The 26,042-nt window shown below is 38.4% G+C and overlaps 1 protein-coding gene across 1 annotated transcript in view; it reads left to right on the forward strand.

Moving 5' to 3' along the window:
* The window catches only part of MMS22L (MMS22 like, DNA repair protein), a 95,963-nt gene extending 70,374 nt beyond the window's left edge, over positions 1 to 25,589 (forward strand). The window contains exons 15-24 of the mRNA XM_059835600.1: positions 403 to 553; positions 6,105 to 6,247; positions 7,013 to 7,155; positions 7,309 to 7,468; positions 9,762 to 9,931; positions 17,477 to 17,688; positions 20,052 to 20,218; positions 21,631 to 21,727; positions 22,870 to 23,037; positions 25,273 to 25,589. Of these exons, the coding sequence (XP_059691583.1) occupies positions 403 to 553; positions 6,105 to 6,247; positions 7,013 to 7,155; positions 7,309 to 7,468; positions 9,762 to 9,931; positions 17,477 to 17,688; positions 20,052 to 20,218; positions 21,631 to 21,727; positions 22,870 to 23,037; positions 25,273 to 25,354 (1,493 nt within the window). The 3' untranslated portion in view covers positions 25,355 to 25,589. The remainder of the gene's footprint in view (positions 1 to 402; positions 554 to 6,104; positions 6,248 to 7,012; positions 7,156 to 7,308; positions 7,469 to 9,761; positions 9,932 to 17,476; positions 17,689 to 20,051; positions 20,219 to 21,630; positions 21,728 to 22,869; positions 23,038 to 25,272) is intronic.
* The last annotated feature ends 453 nt before the right edge of the window (positions 25,590 to 26,042 follow it).

A 26,042-nucleotide genomic window follows, 5' to 3' on the forward strand; every position in this document is an offset into this window, starting at 1 on the left:
ACAAGGGAAGAAGTGGTGGATGGAAGCAAGAAAGGGAGGCCGAGAAGTCAAAAAAGCAAGTTTTTAAGACGTTTTTAATTGCATAGGTGGTAAAGCTATGCCTTCAGGAGTTATAATCTCTGATTTTGTGAATATATTTAAAATTGCGTATGCTTGGATCCATTTTCCCTCCTCTGCATGAAGTATGTCATGTTGATTTACAGACTCCTTGGGACAGAGACTACATTTTAACCTGTGTACAAATGCTGTCTGTTAGAATAGTTGCCCAGTTTTAGTTGAGATTTCTGGTACTCCCAGACTGCACATTATTAATTGTAATTAATTTTCAATGCTTTTTAGTGGAACAGGAATGTACTGAGAAACTATTAACATGGTGCCATGTTTTTCTCACTTTAAAATCAGGTTTTACTCTCTTAGCTTTGGATATACCCAGCAAAGCTCTATCAGATCTCCAGCCACAGCCCGTTCTGTCAATGTTGCAGCTGTTTGGATGGGATGACATGGTGTGGCCTCAGCTGGTGTCAAGATACCTAAGTCACCTAATTCAAAACAGGTGAAAATTTGTGACTACTTGTTCTTCCAGTACCTTGTCATTCCTTCATTAGAGTTGTGGAAAATGTTCCTTCAAACAGTAATATTTCGTTAAGATGGTCCAGGTTCTTTGCATCTGCTAAAGTTCTAGGTTTCTTGAAATCATCTGGGACATTTCACAGGGGATAGTGGGTGTTACTTGGGCTGGATTGTTTGTTTTTATATGTAAATAGCTTAAGATATTCAAAATTTGTCAGGGAGATAGGTAAGTATTTTGAAAAAGTTAGTCTTTTGTATAGCAAACCACTTATTTTTTCCCAATGGAAACAGTGTTGTTACTGACAGATTTTGGAAAATGGGGACCTGGACAGTATCTTCAGAGAAGTACTTCCGTGAAGAGCAATACTGCATCAAAGTGAAATTTCTGAACCCATAACCTATTTTTAATTTGCATAGTTATAGTTTTCCACCCCCTTCTGTTGTTGTTACGCTTGGGCAAAGTTGTTACAGTTTGGCAAGGCAAGTAGCCTCCTACCCTAGCTGCACTTGAAGTTGAATAATGTAACTTTGTAGATTTTAAAATTTCTAGTTAAAAGTATTGGACTTATTTTTCCCCTACCAGTTACACAACACAAATACTTAAATGTTCTTATAAAAGGTCAAGATAAACATTATCACAGAAATCTGAAGATGCTCTCTAGTAAGTATTCAATGTTTAAATATCTTGACTTCTTCAAAATAAAGAACTTTGGCAGGAAGCTGAGGAGGATGGGTTGGGCAGTATTGAAAGTATAAGGAAAATGATTGTAAGGAAATGCAAGCATTAAAACTTTCTTTTTGACAAGCTTGGAACACATTCTGAGTGCATATTAATGTTCATGTAGCTGAGGTTTCTGAGACCTGCTGAATGGATGCTTTAAATAATAGGTTTAGAAAATTCATATGTTTTACATGCCAATGTTGAATTTTCACAGAATTGTTTGGATTGGAAGGGATTCTTGAGATCACGTAGTCTAAGTTGTCCAATGCTTCTGCTCAAGCAGGGTCAGCTAGAGCAGATTGCCCAGGACTCTGTCCAGTCAGAATTTTATATACCTGAGAAATCTTATTTGCTTTAAGTAGGCCTCTATGAACTTAAGCTGGATGGATGGTGGTGGTGGTGGTGGTTGTTGTGTTGTTTTTTTTTTTCTCGCTCGCCCCGCTTCTGAATCAGGCTTTGAAAGCAGGGGAGGTGAGAGATGAGAGAGAAAAAGGGAGTGTTTCTATGTCAGACTGTATTTGAAAGTGAAAAATGTTGCACATTTTTAGGGTGCATACAGCATAGCTGTAAATCAGGATATGGTAAAGAGTATTTCAATGTGATTGGCAAAGATGAGGCTATGGCCTTCTTGCAGGGAGATGTTAAAAGAGGTTGAATTTAGTTCCTCATGTGTCAGTTTGGAACTCAGGAGAGGAGCGCTTAGTCCTCTAATTTGCTGTCTTTCTCTTGTATGATCTTTATAGGGTGAGTTTCATGCAAAGTTCACAGAATCACTAAGGTTGGAAAGGACCTGTAAGATCATCAAGTCCAACCATAAAAAAAAAAAAACCCACCAAAACAAAAAAACCCACACACCCACAAAAAAACAAAACCACCCGCAAACGACAAAACACACCACAACCCACACCAAAAACAACCCACCCACACCACAGCACCATGCCCATCAAGCCACATCCCACAATGCCACATCCACACGCTCCTTGAATACCTCCAGGGAGGGTGACTCTACCACCTCCCTGGGCAGTCTATTCCAATGTTTCACTACTCTCTCAGTAAAGAACTTTTTCCCAATATCCAGCCTGAACCTCCCCTGGCGCAACTTGAGGCCATTATCTCTTGTCCTGTCGCTAGTCACTTGGGAGAAGAGACCAACACCCACCTCTCTGCAACCCCTTTTCAGGTAATTGTAGAGAGCGATAAGGTCTCCCCTCAGCCTCCTCTTCTCCAGATTAAATAACTCCAGTTCCCTCAGCCGCTCCTCATAAGACTTGTGCTCCAGACCCCTCACCAGCTTCGTCGCCCTTCTCTGAACACGCTCCAGCACCTCAATGTCCTTCTTGTAGTGAGGGGCCCAAAACTGAACACAGGATTCGAGGTGCGGCCTCACCAGAGCCGAGTACAGGGGCACGATCACCTCCCTACTCCTGCTGGCCACACTATTTCTGATACAGGCCAGGATGCTGTTGGCCTTCTTGGCCACCTGGACACACTGCTGGCTCATATTCAGCCGGCTGTCAATCAACACCCCCAGGTCCTTTTCTGTGGGGCAGCTTTCCAGCCACTCATCCCCAAGCCTGTAGCGTTGCATGGGGTTGTTGTGGCCAAAGTGCAGGACCCGGCACTTGGCCTTATTGAACTTCATCCGGTTGGCCTCGGCCCATCGATCCAGCCAGATACCTAGCACATGCTGAATGAAATAGGGGTTAAGTGCATAAATGCCCATTTATAATTTGAATTTTGTTGCTTTTCAGGTGAGATCAAGAAAAACATTTTGATGCCTAAACTGGAATTTTGGTATAATTTAGGTACTTAAGGGTAATACCTGTTTCCCTAAGTAAACTCTTAAGTGATTGAAAGCAGTTACTTAAGTATTCATTAGCAATATTCATTAAGCACCTGACATATTGTTATGTATGTATCCACAGATATATTGCTATGCTGGCTGAGGTCACATTTACTGTATTTGGAACCACAGCTGAAGCATTCCTGTTCCCAGGTGTTTGGGAGCATGGTTGGATTAGCAAGTGCAGAACTCGCACACGTGGCTAATACTGAGTTCCTCATACAGCCCTGCTACCATAACTTCATCTAAAAATGCAGTTAGCATTGATGATAGTTACCTGGTGTACATTAGTTGAGAGGTTAGCGCACTTGTGCAAGAATTTGGAAAACCCAAGTTAAGTGGGTCTTGCACTCTGAGGGAATTGAAACCTTTATTTCAAAGTACCGCCTTAGGGATGAGAGGACCTTGCCCTCCTCTTGCAGGTTGTACCATGGACTAACTGAAAATGTCGGGTTCATGGATCCATATTGAACAAACTAGCAGGAAAAAGCATGACTGCATAGTTGAGTGATGATGGGTACTTGTCTTTTGCTTATGTGTGTGTATGTTCTCACACTTTCTGGTTCTCTCTCATATGTTCTCACTCTCCACTTTTCTGAATCTTCCATCCTGCTGGAAGCATGGGACAGAAAGCACTCACACAGAGGCGAATATTTTTGCCCCTAAGCTGTTGGGGTTGCGATTGCCCAGCCTCAAGGAGAATTGTCTGTTTCCCCTGTCAGTTGCTTCAAGGCCAATGAGGTGAGACTAGGCAAAGGTATGTCCCTGCCTCATCAACAGAGCTGTAAGGTGTTCCGGTTTCCTTGGGAAAGGACAATGAGAACCTATGATAAGACTTTTTTGGTAGTATTATACAGAGGTATCGTACTCTAAACACTGTCATTTTATTATATGCTATTAAGATGGCAATTTTTTTTAGCATGATTCGTGTGCTGATTTACCTTAGGCAGTTGTAGAGCAAAAGTTATCGAAGTATCTCAGTGCTGGGATCTTAACACTTCATGGTTACTGTGTTGTGATAATTTTCACATCAAACATTCTCAGTTAAAAAGTAAAAAGATTATTTTGTTGCTGATGCTGTTACATACCCTGCAAGCTCTGCCTGGTCTCTTTAAGATTGAAGCTTATTCTGTATATCAGCTATTTCAATATTGATAATAAAGGTTCTGATGGACAAGCTGTGTCCTTAGCAACATGTGCACAAGCTTTGGCATTTCTTTTGCAGTAGTGCCTAGAAGTTCCTCTCCAGATCCGTGTGGTGTAGTGTGTGGTAGTTTTATAACCTGTTTAAACTAACTTTGAGCATGTGTATAAGCTCACTGGTTTAAAAGGACCACTTGCCATGATTCTAGCAGGTAGTTACTGTTCTTTCCTTTCTTAGGGATTAGGAGCGTATTCCCCTCCAGTTTTAGGAAGATGCTTAAGTGGCCTACCTACCAGCAAGCAAGAGAAACAAGAGTGAGACTACAGGAGAAAATGTTTTTGAGAGCCTTTGGGGCCAAGTAGACTAGCTGTGTACATCAAGATTACATAAGGCTGGAATTTTTGTTGTTTATACATTACTGCAAAGAGTGTTAAGTCCATAGGCATCCTGCTTCTTTTCTCTTTTGGTACTGGAATTTAATTATAATTTTTTAATATTTTCTTTGCTTGCATTTGGTCTCCTTATTTATTTTGTCAATAGTACTTCAGCAGGGATATTCAGGCAAAATATACAGTTGTTACTGGATTTAACTAAATGAAATAGAAAGAAAAACGTTATTAATGTTGTTCAGTGAGAAACAGAATCCAGTTTGGTTTCCTCTGGACCTGTGTAGACTTTCTGTTGCAAGCATGAGTAAAAATTCAGTAGAAAATAAGTAGATTTATATGTACATATATCAAGAAAAGAGTACAAGCATTTTTTATTAAAGTCAAAGCACCTAGGACTGACCAGGGATGAAATCTCTTATATGAAAAAGTGTAACTATTTTCAAGAAATTTCACTGACCTGAAGCACACACCGGAGCTCATCCGATAGGAATTGCAAACAGGGTGCAGAACAGACCTGCTCTCTGTTAGCAAGGAGTTTCTGCAGAATTAATGATGTGGGGCTGATATGCTTGGGAAAGTGACTAGAGCAGCGGTAAGGCAGGCAAAACTTGGGGAATACTGAGCAGTAGAGTACAGGGATTGTGCATTTAGCGTTGATGGTGCCATTGACTCTGGCCTGACACCTGGCTGGTAGCACAGTAGCATGTGTTTGGCTGAAGGTATATACAGCAAGTTTGCTGTGCGTGGGAATGTATATACTTGTGTGTGTATACACACGTAAATGCATACACCTGTAAGTGTACATCAAGTATAGCAGTTTCCTTTGTCATCTCCAAGCTGCCTTTTTATATTTCCCTTTTTGATCTGTTTCTAACATGACATATCTTTATTTGTTAAAGCAGACCTTCTCTTCTCCATCTTTTACGTAGCTAGGACTAAGCAGACTTCAGAGTAGCATGGGGCACCTAAGCCAGCTTTATATGAAAGGCTGGGGTAGCTTAAGGAGTGTCAATATGAAGTTCCAGGTTGATTCAGATAAACTATTCCCAGTGCTGTATGTCAGCAATTTAGATAGTACTGTCAAATTATCCCTTGTTAGAATAAGGCATTTCCCCATTGTGTGACTTTTATTTTTTTTTCCCTCCCCCTGTTTTGTTTTACGTAGAGAAAACATATGTGTGTGTGTATATATGCTTTTATATTACCATGTGTGGCATTACCAAATTTATCGTGTTCTCTGTATTTAGGCACCAGGATATTGTGAGCAAAGTCTGTAGAGTACACAAAAGGAATGCCAGTTGGCCTTTCTGTTACTTTATTTCTAATTGTTTCTGTGCACTGTTTCTTTATGTCTACAGCCAAATGAGACACTCTGCCACCTTTTTGCATACTTTTATTAGATCTCTTTACCTTTTTCTTCCTCTTCTACCTATGCAGTGCACTGTGTGAAGCTTTTTCTAGTATGGGATATACATCCTATGAAGCTTTGACAGTACGTTCTTGGTTTCGATGCATTTTGCAAATGTTCATAGATCAACCGACTGGTGTGCTGGCCAAGACAGATGCTGAGCGAACAGTTGGTAAGTGTTCACATTTCCCTAATGTTTGTAGTAATGATTCTATATTGCAAAACTGGCAAATATTTTGAGCTAATTACAAAATGTATTTTTGTTTGTATTCCTTTACTTTTACCTAATTACAAAATGTGTTTCTTTACGCTGCTTGTGCTATTTATTGATAGTTTGCCTGCTCTGCATATGACAAATTTATCACAAACAAAGATAAAAGAGCTTGTTTCCTTGGAAGCAAAGAACAAAAACTTGCTCCCAAGGAGACAAGCTATTTTTCCCCCCATGGAGAAACTGCTCTAAAAAAAGTGAAAATCTGAAGTAAATAGTCAGAAATCATGCTGTGAATGCCCTAAAAGAAAAAAAGGGAAAAAAATTCAGTTGCAAGTAATTCTTCCCTTTTCTGTATTGGATATTTTGCTTTCTTAGAGCAATACTTCATCACTTCTTCTATAAAACACTGCAGTTCTAATTATTTGTAGAACACATCTTCTAGCGACTATTTTTCATACACATTTTGTAGATTTTAAAGAAAACCATCAGTAAAATGAAAGACATGGTTATCCTTACTTAATATTCTTCATTCTCATATATCAGTATTGGAAACATAACTAGTTTGGACACATGTTCTTTGTCTAGAGAGATGCAGTCAGTTGCAGAATCCTTGTATTTTAGACATTTTAAAGTCACGTTTCTTTTTATGATTTTGGGACTAAAGTAAACCGAAAAGCATAACTGTATACTATATTTACTGCTGTGCTCTCTTGTAACAAACAGAGAAAGCCTATATGGAGCAGCTGACTGAAATGACAAGGCTGATTTTTAAGCTCTCAGAAGTAGAAAGCATTCTTTCGAAGGCTCATGTTGAAGAGTCAGTTTTCAAGCAAGACCCTAAAAATGCTATTGTCCACTTCATTAAGGTACTGTGCATCTCTGTGTTAGCGTCATAGGACAATTTTAGGGAAAAGGAGTTATGTATGAGATTTTGTATGAAAAGAAATTACTCACACACACCTCCTAAGAGAATTATTATTAAATATTATATATTTATTTCAATGTTTCTGTTTTCTCAGGCTGTTGGTAGAACTTACAATGGCCTTCAGACACTCTCTGAGAAATCTGCCATGGTAGCAAAGACTCTGGAGTATTTAGGTGATGTATTAAAGTATGTGAAGCCTTATCTGAAGGTAAAAGGACCTCCAGAAGGTCTGCAGCTTACGTATTGGATCATAGGTAATTATTTTGCAACCTCTTTTCTTTTAGGAAATAGTGTTCAGGAATCAGTAAAATGTGATTATTTTTTTTTTACTACTTTTTTCCCCTCTCTACCATCTATCTTAATGGTTTAAAAAAAGCAAAGTCACCAAGATGTTACAGTTAGATACTTAATTTTCTTCCACTGATTTTCTTTGGTTTATATCCTGATGCCTAACCTCCTTGTGTTTTTTTTAAATTACCCCTGCAAATCAGTGTTTTCAAAAGTAAGATGTTTTCATGTCTGAAAACCAACTGTTTTACCTAAACAAAACCAGAAACAGTGACAAGCCAGTGAAGCAGTGTTATGGCATGCTACATCGTATTTACTGGAGTTATGATAGTGGACAGGTCGGCTTAGGAATGTAAGTGCTTCCTTTTAGAACTGCTCCTTTTACATACACTCTGTGCTTTATTAAAGTTCAAATTCTAGTATTTGTTCATGAAAGTGTAGAACCACCAATAGGATGGAAAAGTGCTGTTTTATTATGAATGAAGGTGCCAGTCTGACCCACTTACCTTTAAAAATAGACTATATGTCCCTTGAAGACAGAGCTAATGATTTGCATGTACACACAGTGTACATCATGATTATAAGGACTACAGTGAAAAGCTGCAGACCACGATGCAGAAGGTGTATCAAATGTAATGGAATATGGATTTTGTAAAATACTTTACTTTTCTGTTGCAAGATCTGCGTATTTTGTTATACAAGACGTATGCCAAATTAAATGTGTTTAGCTATTCTGATGTTGGGCTGGAGCCTTGTAAAGTAATTTTAGATTGGTATTTTCCTTTCTGTCCTTTGCAGTAGGAAGTGATTAATCTTCAGTCATGCTGTTGTGTGTGAGAAATTGTCCTTTCTTTTTAGTTAAGAAAACATAAAAAAGGTTTAAAAGAAAAAAATTTTTAAGTGTATTTCAATCACTTCTTCACATTCTGTGGGCTTGTTAAGTTATAAGGACAAAGCAAGAAACTTAACAAATCTAAACACCTCTCTCTGGTCAGATTGTGTCTTCTTCTGTCCCATACATCACAGCAGTGATAACAGAAGGAGTAGTTTTAGCCGGAATGAGCATGCTGCTTTCAAAACAGGAAGCTTAGACAACATTATTAGAAGTATTGTTAAGTGATTGTTCTCTTTCTCTATGATTGATTGTCGTGTTTTCTTTCACTCCACAAGATTAATGCTGTTTTGCGTTGTTTTTAGAGATGATAATGGATGACTTTTATAGATTAATAATATCTTATAACAGCCTACTTTTGATCTTTCATTATTTTCAAAGTCTTAAACGTACTTCCTTGGGATAGTCCTGTATTTTCAACCCAGCAAACTTTTACTTGCTTCTAATTAAATATAAAGTTAAGAATGTCTGTGGGAATGATTACATAGGAATCTTATTTTATTTAATCTGTATTTTGAGTATTAACACTCACGAGTATAGAGTTACTTGCTCAAGGAATATTACACTTCACCTGCAATAAAGATGTTTCTCAAAGTTAGGGTATTTACTCATCAACACCTTTTTACAATTTTTTTGCAACTCAAAAGGAAGATCTTAAAAACTGGCTCAAAGCTGCACAAGTGATACGTTAATGTGTTGAAAACAAGATAGATGTGCTCTGAGGCTCTCATTTTGTGAACTGAGAGCTCACAAAGATCTGGAGAGACCATGCTGTTTTAATGGAGTTGCCAGCCCCTCATTCTTTTTGATCTGCTGAATTAGATGCATTAAATACAATTTGAAAGATATTTAATGTTTTCCTAACATTGAATCCTGTGTGAGTAGTTGCTGGTGTGGCCACAGTGGTGTTAGATAAATGTGAAGGGAAGGCAAAGGCAGTGTCTCTCTGTAAAATGTGATGAATGCTCACAGTAAGGTAAATGTTTAAGTGCATGTGTGCTGATTGCAATCGTGTTATGTGTCAAGTTTAGTTAATTTTTCTGCAGGGCTGTGAGAGACTGTCCTTTCTTTAGCATTACTGTACTTTTCCTAAAGCAGCTTCACTTGCCTAAAAACTTGTAATTGTTATGTATTGAATCACTTTAGTACTTTCATTTTGCTGAACTGTAAATGGACTTTGAATAGTCTTGACGGGGCTTCTGCGAAGGGGATACCATGGAATGAGTACATGGGAGTGAGAGATTTCAGTTGCCATTGCTAATCTTGGATTATCTAATTTTACATAACTGCCTCTTTAGGCTTTCTTAATTTTTTTTTTCCCCCTGACTGTAAATTGCTTTGGGATTTCTTGATTCTTTTTTCAACAGGATGCCTGGTAAAGTTCTGGGCACCGATACTGGCTACTTCCAAAGCGCAGCAACTCTTGTTCCGCATCGTGGATTGCCTACTGCTGCCGCACTCTGTGCTCCAGCAGGACAAAGAGCTGCCTGTGGCTCTGCTGTCTGCCATTCAGGAAAGCCTACCTCTTTATCTTCAGGTAAATATCTGAACTCTATTATCAGCAGACAAACATATCTTCAGGAGAAGATTCATATTGCAGAGGATGTTTTCTTTTTCCCTAATCAAAACAAGCGTTGACTGAATTTAAAGAAGCAGCAAGAGGAATTTTTTCTTCTTGTAGAAGTGGAAGGAAAAATGCCACCCCATTGGCTTTTCTCTCATTGCATGCAGCTGTGCTGTGGTACACTCCAGAGCTGCTAGTCTGATCGCTGTATATAGAGAAGCTTTCAGCCAACCTGCTGTTTACACTGGTCTCTGATGTGAGAGATTTCTGAAACAGTGGATCAAATAATCATAATATGTAGCAAGGCACTTGTTGAGATGACAGAGCAAACAAAGGTTTTAAATCATCCTTGACTTGGCTAACTGTATATAATTAAAGATGAGCTATTCTTTTCTCGTTGCTCTTAGGAACAAAAAACAATCCTCTGCATATCATGGCACTGTTTTATCTTAATAGTTTGAGAATGTCTTTGCTGAATCAAATTCCTGCTGCTGCTTACACTTACGTGACTAAAGCCTGCTTGCCCATTATTCCTCCTAGTCTTCCCTCAGCTTACCTATCACTCTTGAAACTCTGTAGGGCTTGTTGATGCTGTAGAAAGAAACTAATTCCTGAGGGTGAGGAAGAGAAAATAATATTTATTTTTAAATAAGTTGACATGTTTTTCCTTGTAAATCCTTGGGTCTTTTTTACTTGCTTTTTTCCCTTCCCTCTTAGTCTTCAATTTGATTGCAGTCTTAACTGATTACTTTACAGGATTTACTCCTTTCATAAGTTGCATTGTGATCGATGGCATGTCATATGGAAGTGAATATGGTTATGTACTGATGTGCAGAATTTGACTTGCTTTGCTGCTCTGTAGGTATTTTCAGAAGCTATATACATGTAGGACCATCTGGACACTGGTATTACCACATAGTGTGACTGTCTGCTTGCTAATTTAGTATTTCAGACAGAGATCACTGTTTCTCTGTAGTCTGCACATACGGATGTAGTTTTAAGATGAAGCCACTCAAGTTGGTTTTGAAGTCCAAGTGTTGTGGACCCTTGTTTCCTGTTTTCTTTGTCAGTCTCTGACTTCCTGACCTCACTGTTGTACTCTTCAGCAGTCTGCTGCATAGTCCCTGTGCTTTCCGGCTAAGCTAGATGATCTTACTGACCAAATAGTTTATTTTAGAGAAATGCTGCTTCTAGAAAACCAGTAATTCTTTAATTTGACAAACACTTCTGGAGAGAGAAGACAAAGAGGAGACTTATTGTTCCTATTTCAGTATGGAACTTCTGCATTTTATTGTTTGTATTTACAAAGTTCCAACACTTTTAAGTGCTTCAAACTGCTTCGTTCATTCCAAAAATACTTCCTTCCCCTTTATTTGGGAAAGTGGAAAAATTCCGATTTAGGATCAACTCAAAATGAACATACTTCAATATCAGTTAAAAAAAAAATTCTCTTAGGACTGCTTCTGAGCTTCTTTAAGACGGAATGGATTCTAGGCACTCTCTGACTTCTCAGGTTATCGTTTAACAGTTGGCTTAAGGTTAAATTCATTCTCTTTCACACCCATGTGCATTCCCATTTAATTTGCTTTAATGATTCTGTGAATATGGGATGATTTGTGAGCTGATTCAACTAGTAACTAGTCCCACAAAACAAACAAACAAAGAAAACCCCAAAACCCAAATCGGCATATCAGAAAAGTGATAAAACAGTATATGTGGGAAGGAAAGCATGTAAACATGGTGGGAGGAAAGACAGAGAAACAGCATCATCTGGAAATAACCCCACCTTGACTAACTTAAGCTGCTGGTGAAATGTGTGATCAGACTCTCCTTGGGTGGCTGCCCTATGTCTGGTGCCCATTCCTGGAGGTGGAGCACTGGTATTTTAGTGCAGGAGCCTTAATTCACCCTAATGTTAGACAAACATTGTTCCATACATCTGTCCCTGCTAATACCCTAGTTAACAACTTAATCCTTTGGCAGTTAGATGAAAATAAAGAAACAGGAATTTGGAGACCATGCAAAATATCTTCTTATACATGCAAATTCTTTATTCATAGTCAAAGCATAAAAGCCCTTGAGTAGCATTTCTACTCAGAGGTCTTTTCAATACTTTTTTTTTCCTTTTTTCCAGTCTTCTGAACAGTTCCAGGCTCCATCTCAATCTTCTCTTCTTTTTTTATTCTGAATTCTCCTTCTTCAGCTCCTTCAGTGTGGGCTCCTCCTCCTTTGTCTAAAAAACATTCTTAGATCTCAGAAAACGTATTAGTTTGCAAGCAATGGTTTGCAAAACTTCCCTCTTTCCAGAGCTTGTAACAACTAATCTTAATGTGGTTTATTTGATCCTTTTATGTGGGTTTTGAAAAGGATTTGAAATCAGTCTTAGTAGCAGGTAATTAATTTCCCACATTCATTGATGCAGCAATCTTATGAAATCCTATAGAATTTCTGAATTGTATAGAAAAAGATTCCCCAAACAGTCACATACCCTGTGTAATGGTAATGCAACTGGCCACACAACTTGGGCAGCAGGCTTAAAAAACAAGAACAATATTGTTGTCACTGTGCTGTACTAAGAGAGGGCATCGCCTTTGTTCGTCGCCCTAAAATGGCAGAGGCCAATTTTTCATCTTTTAGGACAACATATGAAGCTCCTTCTTCTCTCCCCAAAGCATAGTTCACAATTCATTGAAACTGATGACTGTATCCCACTCTCCCTCGCCATCCCCCCAAACCTATAGGTTTATTTTTAATAGATTAAAATTACAGGCTTTGTTTAATTTTACACAAGCACAAATAATTGTCAAATGCACTGATTAAGACTAGACATTGCATTTCTCTCTCCTCAATTTAGACTGACTGTATTTACTTGTTGTGTTTGTGTTTACTGTAAATATAAGTTGGGGCTATACAGCTGTGCCTTTTGACAGTTCTTGGGCAACTGATCTGTTCTCCACTATACAATGAACTTATCTAGAGGTTTCCTTCAAACTCAGTCACTAATTCTGCCTTGTCAAAATAGCTTAGTTCTAGCAACTTTTAAACTAGTATTTTTTTTCTTGCTTAAAGGGTTGCTGTCTGGATATTATTTCTTTGACTGTGTATCATCTGTTTTGATAATATTTGATGACCTAAGAAAGATTTTGTTGGGAAATAATATCAAAATTGTCCTCAGAGTTGTTTGAATGATGGACTTCAGGAGGTAAAGCATGAAGAACATGAGTGAACAGCTGTTTTATAATTTTATGGGACTGTCCTTAATTATGAGATAGTGAGGCATGTAAAATCTAACATTAGATATTTTGCCATTGTAAAAAGAAGTTGAGTTGATTTTTGTGATAGTGGGTTGCTGAACGTTACCACAGGAAATCTGAGAGCAGTTGAGATTGCTCTTGGATGGATTTCTTGGAGAATGATTTGGAGGAATTTTGGTATGCATTTACAGTAATACGGGAAAGAACTGAAGCGGTGTACCGAACTTACTTTAGAGAAGAAATACAAATTTAAATATATCTTGCAGAATACAGTGTAGGTGCATGGAATAAGCACAATATACATAATGATGGGAAAGGTAAGATACCCTGCTTGCTTTGTCAGCATTAATCCTGTCCAAACACAGATGATGGTTGATTTCTATCTAACTACAGGAGAGTGGTGAAAGAGCTTAATTCTAAGTAGTGCTTGGCACATCCATTTTCCAGTGATTTTAATGGGCCTGTGCAGGCTCAGCATTTGTCAGAGATCAGACCTTAAAAGCCCTCCTGTGAGCCGCATCTGTGGTCCGATGTTTCAGCAAGCTTATTAATACATTTTGTGAATTATAGTATGTGTTTAATAGGAATTGTACAACATTAATTGGTGAACAGCAGATTTATTGCAACAGCAGGACTGATATTGTAAGTCATCATTAGGTAGCTTGGCATTTCTGCAGTGAATAGTTCCAGTAATCCATACTAATCGGTTCTTCGCTCTCCACAGGTGATTTACAGATATATGGATAAATCAGAAGAAAGAGGCAGCTCTGGCCACAAAAGGTTCCTGCAGTGAACACACGCAGGAATCAGTTGCCTTTCTGCTAAAATGAGGAGCAGATGTTGTCATGCCCCTCTGCTCCCCTTAAAATGTCTTTGGATTTTTTGTTTTTTTAACTTCAGAAGATGGCTAAAGAACATAGTTACGAAAAAGAGGGTGGCTCTATCAACCCTTTAAAGTCCATCTGCTTTGTAGGGATTGTCCTAGGGGTCTGATGTGATTGATTTCAGATCTCTGGTCCAGAATTGCAGTCCAGTAGCATGTGTTTCTCTTCTCTCTCATATGAACAGTAGCTTCCTTCATCTCTGTTAATTACTGGTAGGATTTAAAAGAAGAAAGTTCTGTGTGATTTCCTTGTAATCACATCCTTGGCCAGCGCTGCCTAGGATATCTTGCTATTGTACTGAGAGATTTGCAGCTATTGTGCAGTGTTGGTAATTTATCCATTGTGCCACTTCGGATATGGTGTTGTCAGACCTTGTGCAGATCTGTTGCTCTCTGCACTTACGCAAGAAAAAAAGAGTCCAAAATAAAGAACACAGTGTTGAGCTAAAGTCAATGGGCCTTCATGTCCAAAAGAGAAATCCAAGTTCTTCTCTGGAAAGTTTTAGGGAACAGTAGAAGCGTCAGGGTCAAAGGTGTGACAATTCTTCCCTGAAGAGCTTTGATGCCGTAGATGTGTCCTTCATATGTGAGGACTGATTCATGAATTTTTCTGCTTCGTAGAAGAGAAGGGGTTTTTGTTTGGGGGTGTTTTTCTGCCTCCCAACAAAATGGAAGGAGAATTTTCTCACTGTTGTCTCACTGGATAAAAGAATTTGTATCTTGGAAGCCATTGGTGCTAATCTTGGAACTTTCATTAGGAAAAATTATGAGGATCCTCCTTATGGAAGAGAGAATTTTGGTATTACTACGTGGTTTTAAAAATTACATCTTTTTTGAGAGGCAGCATCTCCACCTGACCCACCAAAAAGGAACCTAGAATCCTTTCTAAAGAAAACATTAGGTTACAGAAAAAAGACGTTTTCTGGGTTTTGAAATGCTTCATAAGTTAACAGCTCTCCTTGCAGGATTTCAAGAGCTCGCTCTCTCCTCATCAGATAACTAAAGAAAAAAATCGCCAGTTAACTTACATCCTTTTTTCCTCTCTAGTCAAGAAGAGTGTCTTTCAGTAATACTCTTGACAGGGTGTTGGGTTTTTTTATTTAATCCTTTCCTTCTTTTTCAGATTACATCTCTCCCCATCCCACTCCCTAAAAAAATAGAAGCAGTTTACTTCAACTCAAAAAATGAAAATGCTTTTATGAAGGATCAGGCTAGGTTTGTTGATCCATCTTCAAATTAAACTGTTAAATCATCTGCAAAAATTAGTCGGTGTTCCTTCAGATATCTAAATTCTAATATTTTTTGCTTTTTATTGCACCGATTAAGTATCTTCAGGATCATTTCTTAACAGTAACTCTTATTATTTAATAACTGATTTCGGCCTTCTTTTCTTGATACTATGTAGCATTTGTTGATCCTCAATTTGAAGAACTGTCTCATTTTAGTAATTATCGTTGTTAGTTTATCACAGGTGTTCTGTTCTTCATGTATTCCTACAGGTGTCCTCTGTGAGGTTGTGATGTTATCTGTGTCCCTTTTATCACATATATTAATACACTTTCTCAGATATTTTTCTGTAGTGTTAAAACAGTCTAGAGTCTTAAAAGTGCCAGCTCCGATTTTGGGATTATGGAATATTTTCTGCTTTTTTTGTAAGAGCTGTACTACAGAAAGCACAGGCAACTCTTCTTTATGCCTGTTGCAACATCCTATTGAAAACAGTAAACACTCAAGCTTACATACTAAATCTGTCATCTGTAACAGTCTCTCGGAGTCTGCTACTTGCCAACAGTGTTTTTAAGAATTCTGATATAGCAGCAGCTGCTTTTTCGTGCAAAATTTTGCTGTATGTACACAAAAGGAGGAGAGAATCTGAACTGTTTATCAAAGCTCCAGTTCAGGAAGTGTGGTTTTTATCATTGGGACTTACCAAAATTACCAAGGAGCTCGAGAAGTATGTGAAGTTAAACCCTAACTGAACATGTCTGTGTTCAGGAGGGCCACTACAGCAAGTCTTCAGGCAGGTCCTGAAGCACCTCATTTCTTGAAATCTCATGTTTCCTGTATTTGTTTACTGCGGAACCAAAAGTGGGAAATCCCAATTTCAAGAAAGTGGCACAACGAACCTCAGCTATGTCTCAGTCTGCTTTTTTCTGAAAGAATTGTTCTGTCATGTTCACACAGAAAGGTATAGATGAAAATGTTTCAGGGGAGGGACTCCTATGTGCAACAGAAATACTCTTTGTCAGTAGCGGGGGAACAAAAGCAGCTTGTCTTGAACTGTTAATTCATATATTAGGGGCATTAGCTTACCTCAGCAACCATCAATATTCAGGCAGATATTCCTCCTACCAAAACTGGAGTCTGGATTGCAATGCTAGTAGAAGTTTGAAGTACTGTTGAAGTTGCTGTCTAGGGAACTCCATGCTTGAACTTCTTTTACACCATTATTCTTGTTGGACAAAACTATTGCGAAAACTGTGAGTTCTCAAGGAGGTTCTGTTTGTGCCACTGACTGTGACCCTTGTGATAGGAGATCACTGGACTTTTTTTTTTCTTAGTGATTTGTTCTTCTTCCTTTCAGTAATCAAAGGAAGGGGAAGGAAACTCTTAACTTTCTGTCACAGCAACTTGTACCAGTAAGAAGAATATTCTTTTTTCAGAGATGTACCATGTATATGTTGTATAACTATGGGTAGTGTTCAGATAGGGCACTTCCTGGGCAAGTTCTTTCATTATAGATTTTTCTCTGGATCAATATAGCTTGTATGGGATAAATCACAGCAGTTCTAGCCTGATCTCAAACAGATTTTTAAAAAAACTCCAAATATCTTATAAATGGTGCCTAATTTACTCTAATTTCTTCACACTATGAACAAAATTTTTCTTGTCGGACCATGATTCTAAGTGCTCATTTTTCTGCTATATCGTTTGTACAAAAATTTCACATGGTGCTTTACAAACAGATGAGGTAATCTCTCTCTCCCTTCATAAATCTTACCTGACTAATATACTTTGTTAGACCACGTACAGAGTTGAAAAAGAAATGAGGAGCTCTTGGGCACAGAAACACTTTCTCAGGTCTGAAATGCCAAGGTTTTATTTCAAATTTGAAGGGGAGCTTGCATGTCCCAAAGCTTATCTTCCAATATATTAATCAGTCTAGTAAAAGATTTTTCTTTCCTTTGCAAGCCTTGCCTGGGCTCTGTCTTCATTTGTAGACCACCATATCTGCAGCAAATTACTGATGCTTATTTGTCATGCAGTAGGTACTCTGTGTGCAGCAGTTTACATAGCATGTAGTGGGCATTTAGTCTACAGTTGTTAAAGATTTATTAAAAATGTATTCTGTTTCTCACTTTCTAAAATCTTCTTCTACAGGGCCTGTCCTTTATATGTTGTCAGTCCCAAACACAGGGTGCCTACTTAAATCAACTGCTTGGGAGCATTATTCAACAGTATTTTGGACGGTTTCTCCCTTCTTGTCCGACTGCGCTTGGAGCTGGACAGCATCCTATGCTGACTGCTTTATGCAGTTCCATTACAGCCCCCCAGCTGCTCCGCCTACGGAAGACCACTCTGCATGTCATAAGGTAAGGACCAGTGAAGTAAAAAAACATCACTTACTCAGGTTTCACAAACAGCTAGTGAGAAAGGGAATGCCACTGTTTTCTTTTCAGTTAACTGATAGTTTCGCTGTGGGAAGAGCCTGTAAGTTGCTGGGCAGGGAGCAAAGGAAGGACAATGTGTATAGAGCAGGAGAGTAAAATCGGGAAGACCTGGAGACTAGTGAGAGAGTCATTGAGGATGGAGATTCTAGACTATAAGAAAAAAATATCACATGGGGCCACATGAAAAGCAAGTATTTTTCTAGAAAAATTGCACTCCAATATACATCATCATATGTTTGTGTCTCCAGCTGTATTTAGGGTCATAGAGTCATAGTGCTTATAGTTGCCACAGTTACCTGTGCATGGGAGGCCTCGTTGCTCTATAAGTGACAGGGTATACATAGGTGTGCCAGCTACCCAGGGGAAATGCAAAATTTGGGCTGTGGGAAGAGGGAGATGTAGAGGCAGGGAGACACTGCTTGTTCACTGTGCTGTCACTACTCGCACGATGTCAACAGCAGCTATAAATGCTGGGTCTCTGGTGCCGAAAGGCCAAAGCTTTGTTTTATGTACTGCAGAATATGGAACAATCTGTATTTTTTGTCTATGTTGGAGAGGAATTAAACTCCCTCAAATATAAAGTGATTGCTTATATCCAAGGTGATTGTATTTTTCTGTGTTGAAGAGTGTGTAAACATGTTGATTAAGAGAATTTTAATGTTGATCTTAGGTAAATATTATAGGCAATGCTGTAAGTAAAGCCTGTATTATTGCATATTGAAGGAGTGAATTAAGATTTCATAGTCTTATTTCTAACATGTTTTTAACTTAGGAATACTCAAACTTCATCTTAAAGTTATTTGTGAATGTGTGCATGCATGTGTGAATTTTAAGATTGATAGTGGAAAGTAAATTCTGGAAGTGTAGTGGCACTCGGTGACTTGTAAGACATGAAACGTTCCTTAGTGATCTGGGAAGAATATCTTAGAACTAAGCAGCTGTCTGATTTACCAACTGTTGGGTGGTCAGGAGGCAGTCAGTAGGTCTATACATAAATACGTACAGAGTTCACTGGCCATTTTGGTGTATGAAAGCTAGTGAATGTCTTGCTGCTGCACAGAGGAAATTGAACCACATGGTCAGGGATGTATTATCCAGGTCAGAGAACCATTTTAGTGGAAGAGCACCCCAAGAAACAATTAGTGTGAAATTTGCGTTGTAAATTAATGGGATAGAAGATTTCTGAGTTGCTAATATTAAAGTGAGTAAGACCACACGATACAAGGCATATAGAAGTAAAGAATTACAACTTTCATTTGCCAAGTTATACCAGCGCTCGGAAGCTGTGCAATGAAATACTCAGATCTCTGAAAGTCAGGTTTCATTTGAAAGTTTTGGAAGCATGCCTTAGTAAGTTTTTAATAAGGATGGTGGTTTTTAATTGATGCGTTGCTCAGTAAACATGCATGCCTTGTTTGAGTAGATAATGGTAACTAATATTAAATATCTAAAAAGTTACTTTGCAGGTTTTGAGAGTGCTCTTGCTAACTGATGAATAAATGCTGTGTTCTTTTTGCCTGCGCTTTTCTGTCCTGAATGCTTCAGTTTAAACTTACTGTCTTCAGATTTCAGTAAAGTCATTTGTAATGTCGAAATAACAGTAGCTGTGTTTCCTATACCCCATTGCAGAAAAATAACAAATCAAGCCGTTCGAAGTGGAACACTCAATGTGCGTGATGTCATAATTTCCTCTTGTTGCAGACTGACAGGTCACCTTTTATCTTTGGGACAAATTTTACACTGGAGATGATTGTGTTAATTCTGACGGAGCAAAAGCAGACATTGGCTGTCCCATTACAACATACTGTTGACAAAAATAAAATAACAGTACCAGGATAACAGCAGAGCTGTTACCACAAGTTGGATTGTGAATTGACAAAAGTACATAAAGCTAAATAAAGTAATTGAACAACAGTTGTATTTTGGGTTTTGGTTTAGGGTCTTAGGATCTTGATTCCTCCATTTTTTTCAGTTATTTTATGAAGCTGCCTTTATATTTTAACTTTCATAGTCACACTTGGCTTTTTAACTATAATTATGATAGCTGCTATTTCTCACTTCCCTCAACAGAAGAGCCAGAAGGCATCACTGTCCTCTGATAAATTGGAAGTCTTTTCTAAGACTAAGACAAATAGAAGCCATTAGTTGAGCCTAGATAAAGATAGAAATCTATGTAATAGGCCTCCTGCTGAAATACCACAAAGTTATTTTAAGCTGTATGGTGCTTGCATTGAATGGAAAAAAACAAATTACAGGCTCTGTTTTGGTTTGTGTTGTCCTTCCAGTGAAAACTACATGCAGTTCAAAGGCAACGCTCCACCTCCTCGCCTGGCCTCAGTTCTTGCTTTCATTCTTGAAGTACTTCAGAGAACCCAGGGCACTGAGCTGTGTGACATTGACTTAGTTCTCCCGGCCGTGTTGAAATGCCTGGTATTGGTTAATGAGCTACAAGGTGAGCTGCTTGTTTGCTTTAAATACACCTCTGCACACCTGCAAGATTTTTCTACTGCTGAGCATCTTTCATCCCAATATTTAAGACTCTTAGATGAGGTGAATGAGATACTTTGGCCAGATAAGCTGGGCAAGCTTTCTTTTTTCATTAACTGGTCTGGGACTTCAGTCTCCAAGAGGTAGAGAAGTCCTGCCTCATTCCACTCTCTGATGAACTAATGATAAACTTCTCAGGAATCTGAAGAGCATTTCCTTTCTCCCCATCCTTCCCACCTCATTCCTCACGGACTTGGTAACTGTGGAAGTTTTCTTGCAACTAAAGGTTTGAGACCAAGTAAGACTAGCGTATGTTCTCCCCATAGAGGCATTATAAATGGATTAAAAGTAGCATGTTGCTCTCTGAAGACATCTTTGAGTCTTATTTTAGCATGTTTTGTTTGGTAGTGAGAACTTCTTTATTTTTAGCTTCTTAAAAATTGAAGCACTCTGTTCACCCCACAGTTGTATAACGAATGTGCATGTGTGCATAAGCTCCAAATTTCCACTTCTTGCTGCCAGTAGAGGCATTAAGCAAAATGGGGATTCACCTCTGACCTCTCCTGGGAATTTTGTCTAATAAAGTACTTTTTGATTCTGGTCTATAAAAGTTTCAAGCACAAGATAGGCTTAGGAAATTAGCTGAATCATCACACACCTTTCTTCCCCTTTTTGCCATCGTAGCTGTATCTGCCTGAAGCTGAAAGTACCTCTTTGCAATGTGCTGTGGAGTAGAATGAGCCGAATGTTTTGTACTGCTGTGGCCACCAGCTCACTGCCTGCCTTGACAGGGCTCCACCACACCACTGTAGAAAAGTCTTTGCAGCCCAGTTCCACCTTTATAAAGGAAGAGCTGTATCTTGCAACTTGAATATTTATTCGGAAACAATTAAAGGGAAGAAAATAGTGGGGGTTTGTGTTGGTCTTTTTCACCTTAAAAAAAGAGGTAGGGTGGAATTCAGAACAGTACCCACCACTGAAAGTAAGGAGTAGATCTATATAGTTTGGGGCAGAATATAATGCCATGACTGCTCCACTTTAATTCAAATAGGAATGGTTAAAGAATACAAACAGAACTTAAATAAATCTCTATTTCCACTAAGTGTGTCTCTTTACTTTGACTTAAAGAGACCATAGTGTACTTAAAAATCTGTATGTTTAAAGGATAATTGTGGTGAAAATAACTTTTGCATAAATCTGTGATTCATTCTGTTCTTCATAGCCAATCTAACTAACTGCTCGCACAGTCATTTCACTTGCATCAAAGTAAGATAAAACCTTTTTTCTCCCATTTAAAAATTGTATTCTTCATGAGGGACATTCTCCAGATGGTCAGTTCAAGAGCTCTGTGTGAATCTTGTGGTTTTTCTTTTACAGTTAAAAAAATATCTACAGACATTTTACAGTACATGGTAGAAGGCTGCCAAGCAGGGTCAGGAGGAGAACGTGCCACCCAGCTGACTTCTGTATTTAGGTAACCAGAAAATATGTCAACTGGCAGTGAAGCTACTGCAAGTCAATTGACAGCAAACATGTTTTTTAAAATAACTAATTATCCTTAACATATTGCAGTGTCACTTGTTTATGGTATTTAAATAATGGTACTTTTGGCACTGGTTTTAAACATAGCTTGGCCAAAAAGCCAGAGCAAAAAAAGTAGAAGAGAAAAACATACCTGCTTTCTCATGGATTAGGTACTGTTTTGAAACATTTATAATGGAGAGGTATGTTGCTGCTGCAATGGGAAAAACTCCTCATGAATGGTGATGGTCATTGTTAGGTGCTGTGAGAGATGTGCGTGCCTATTTTGAAGTGCATATAATATAGATCAAATCCTCACACAACAAACTTAGCTTTTTTTTAACTGATTTGGTTTTGTGACAAATAAAAAATAGATTAATATAAATTATACTTATTCCGTACCTCTGCAAAATGAATGCCTTTTCTCACATGGATACAGTAGAAGAGCTGCATGACCTGAGACCTGAAGACATTTGGCAAACCTAAGCACTGATGCTGTATTGGGTCATGTCTAGATGAAAGCTCCAGAGAAACTCACTGAAATAAGAATGGATGTTTCATCCCTAGGGTGTTTCTTCTGATTCGAATGTAATCTGTGATCTTTAAAGACCTCAAACCCTCAGAAAGACAAATGGATGCGCTTCCATCCAGTGGTCTGCCCTGCTTAAGATCCAGTGGAGCTTTATAAGAAATGCTAACATTATTTCTGCAGACTTGAATCTACATCTCTTGTTTTGATTATCCTCTTTTTTGGGTGGGTTTTTTTTTTTTGTGTTAAACAATAAAAACATTTTTTAGTTTTGCATTCAGACAGACACGTTACAAAGTTAAGTGCTCTGGAACAAGTCAGCTCTGGTGAAACAGCAGCAGAATCTGACAATTTGCTCAAATACAAACATGGGGGATTTTTAGCATTAGCCTTCAAAAGCATGGCTTTGTTTAGAGAAAGTATTCCATGTAGAGTATGTCAATGTAACAATATGAAAATTGCCATGCAGCCAGATTGCTCATTCTGATTAGACTCTTTAGTTGTTCTTGGCATGTTTTCTGCATCTAGTTTTGACCTTGCATTAAATGCCTCTGTGTCCCCCTCAGGCAGTTTATCCAGGACTATACTGCCGTGTATGATCACCGAGTTTTCAGCATACTAGAAACAGTGGCAGTCTTGGATCAGACGTTAGTTACCAGCCTGATTCCCACAATCACACAGTCTCTGAAGGATTCGGAGCACAAACAAGGTCTTGGAAGAAATGCTGCACAGAGGTTTGATTTTTATTTAATGTTGTTTTTTGACAATAAGCAGTAGAATTTTATTCTCTTGTCTGTTAGACGGCATCAGAGATACTCAAAAATGAGTGATTTTTAAATGTGTTCAGCCAGTAATCTCCCTTCGCTCAGGCCTTTCATGGTTTTAAACCATCTATATTTGCTAAATATTTTCAGAGATGTTTTGACACTAGGGGCTACAGACCCCAGCAGAATTTTTGCGAAGCCAGGTTGCCTCTGCTCGCTACCCTGTACGTTGCAAAACAGAATAAAGAAGAATTCCTGCCCCAGTCAGTCCCTGGTTTAGAGGACTTTATGGGTTATATCTGAAATTATGGTAAAATCAGGTATGATTTGAGATGCCTGGAAAATAAATACTTATGGCTCAATTTCCAAGAGTTCTCTCATAACGTAAACATACGAGAGTTGCGGGTGTCCAGAAAAGGCTGGCCTCCGCTCCCCAATAGGCGCAGCAGACTTACACCTCCTCCATTTGCCCCTCAAGAACTTAGGACAGAGATATTTGACTTGTGAATCCATCTAGCATTAAGAGGAAATGGCATATGAGGAGAGCAGCTCCGCACGGATGGTGGTGTCTCTGGGTGGAGGTGCAGCAGTGACCTTTCAGCACCTATGTAAATATTGATACAAAACTCCAGGAAGCTCTGCCCAGTGTGGCACCCAAGCCAAAAGGGCTCCTCCTGTTAGTTCTGCTCCCTGGAAGGCTGGCCCTTGACCCTCGTGTGGTCTGGGCAAGGGACTGGCCTGTGTTTGCATTGATGCACATACTGGGACTACTCAAAGGGTAGGATCCTAGTCACGCCTCAGCCTGGAGAAGTTTTGAGCTGCACATCAGCTGGGCCTGGGCTATAGACAACCCGAAAGACAGAGTTGTGCAAGAATGTAACAACTCATGAGACAGTAAAGGATAGTCAAAGGGTATTAATTTTCCATTTAATGAAAAATATATTTAACTCACTTCTAATTGTATTATTCACTTTTTATTACCCTCTACCAACAAATACATTTGCTTTTATTTAAGGGAATTTGCCCAAGGTCAGACTGAAGTACCATGATATGCAGAATTTTCATACTATTTGTTTTTGATCTTTTGATAATGCATTTCATAGCCAATTTTCATTTTTTTAATACTGTTAATAAGGTAAAACTAATCCCTTTGCCGACAAAATATGAAAAAAGCAGGTTGTTTGAGCTTCCTGAAGTATATGCTTGGACATTACTGAAGAGCTAAATTTCTTTTAGCCTCATCACTTAACATCTATATTATCTAATCTGTTGTTCATATTTTTGTATTAATAATTTGTATTTAGAATGTACTCCGTTACCGAGCAGTCTAAGGTGATCCATGAACTTTTTATTGTAAGAACACTAATAACTGATTTTCTCGCTTCAGTCCTCACCACTAAATAACATTATATTAACATATTCTGTGCAGTTATTGTAGACATTAAACTGCAAACCCATATATATATATATGGTGGTGATGTCCAGTATTATTATTGCAAGGAACTAGCATGAAAACTGCCATGTTGTTTGCTCAAGTTAATATTTCATGAAAAAGATATATAATTAGAATAGACCTAAATGTCAGAGGCAATACTTTTAACAATAATTATATTGTCTAGATTGGAGAGTATTAGAATGAACTTCAGGTGAAAAATCTTGCCAAAGCACACGCACTCTTCTGGAAAATCCACTGAGCGACAGTCCCCTTCGGAATTCCAGGTTTATTTTAAAATGGTCATTGCCCTTTGTTGAAGGAAGATGGTCTAAATCTGTGTCAGTGCCAGTCTGCACCCTAGTGCCAGGGGCTCATAGCACTGTGCTGTAGCATGAGTCACAGAGAGATTTCTTAAGCAGAAATCAGATAGCAGACATGACGAAGTCTGAATGCCAATCTCGTCTAAGCCTTGGAAACTCCATGTTTTATAATTAAAAAAAAAATCTGTTTCACAGCAGTTTACTAAGCAAGTAGACTTGTAAGCATCATCACTACACTTGTAGCTGTAAACAATGCAGTCCTCATTCTTCTTCTAACCTGGACATGCTAAAAAATCACAGCAAACAAAGAAGTTGAATAAATGGGGGGCAGGGGGAGTTACTGTGTTTTAATACCCCAATATGTAAACAATGTGTTTGGGAATTACGTGCTTTTACTCCTAGGATGTGTGAGATTAAGTAACATGTTACATTCTCTTGTTTTTTCAACAGAGAAGCTTATAAAAGTCTCTTATCTTACCTCACAGAAGCTGGACAAAATGAGATACAAAAACTGGAAAATGAGACAGGTTAGCAGCGTGCTGATGATTAATCCTTTCCTCTTGAATGTTCTGACACTGTCGATACCTAAACCTGCAGTCTATGACACACTAGCCAAGTTCTTTATCTTTACAATTGCAAGACATTTATCAATTTTGTGGGTTTTTTCCCCCCAAGTTATGTATTAATTTTAATAATGTCTGTGATATTTGAATATTGTCATGCATCTGAAGAGTAGCTCTCGATATACTGTTGAATGGCAATTGAAAGGCACGGCAAATTTATTACATGGTAAAATGTCTATATGGGCAGAAGCCTGTATTGCAACATACGAGGTAGGATTTCAAAGAATCAAAGTAATTTCCTAAAACTCAATTCACATTGAGTGAGATCTGACCCTTTTAAGACTGTGCTTTTGAAAAATCTCATTACATTCTTAAGCAAATCATAATTTTGTAATTTCTAATTTATTATTTTAGTAGAATGAGAAAAATTGTGATCTCCAGTACTGAACTTGTTGAATGCAGTGCATTCACCAGGAGTTGGGCCAGTATGATAAAGCTGTCGTTTGTTAAGAGAGGGCTTGTCTATATGTTGCACAAAATGTATATAGCTGTCCTAACCTTCCACCTGAATTAAAACATGAAAGTCTTTCCGATTCCAGTGTGAAATCTCTTCTGTTGTCTTTGTGGGTAATATAATAAAGGGTAGGTTCAGATTTC

The sequence above is a fragment of the Gavia stellata genome, chromosome 2 (genome assembly GCF_030936135.1).
Source record: "Gavia stellata isolate bGavSte3 chromosome 2, bGavSte3.hap2, whole genome shotgun sequence".
NCBI lineage: Eukaryota > Metazoa > Chordata > Aves > Gaviiformes > Gaviidae > Gavia > Gavia stellata.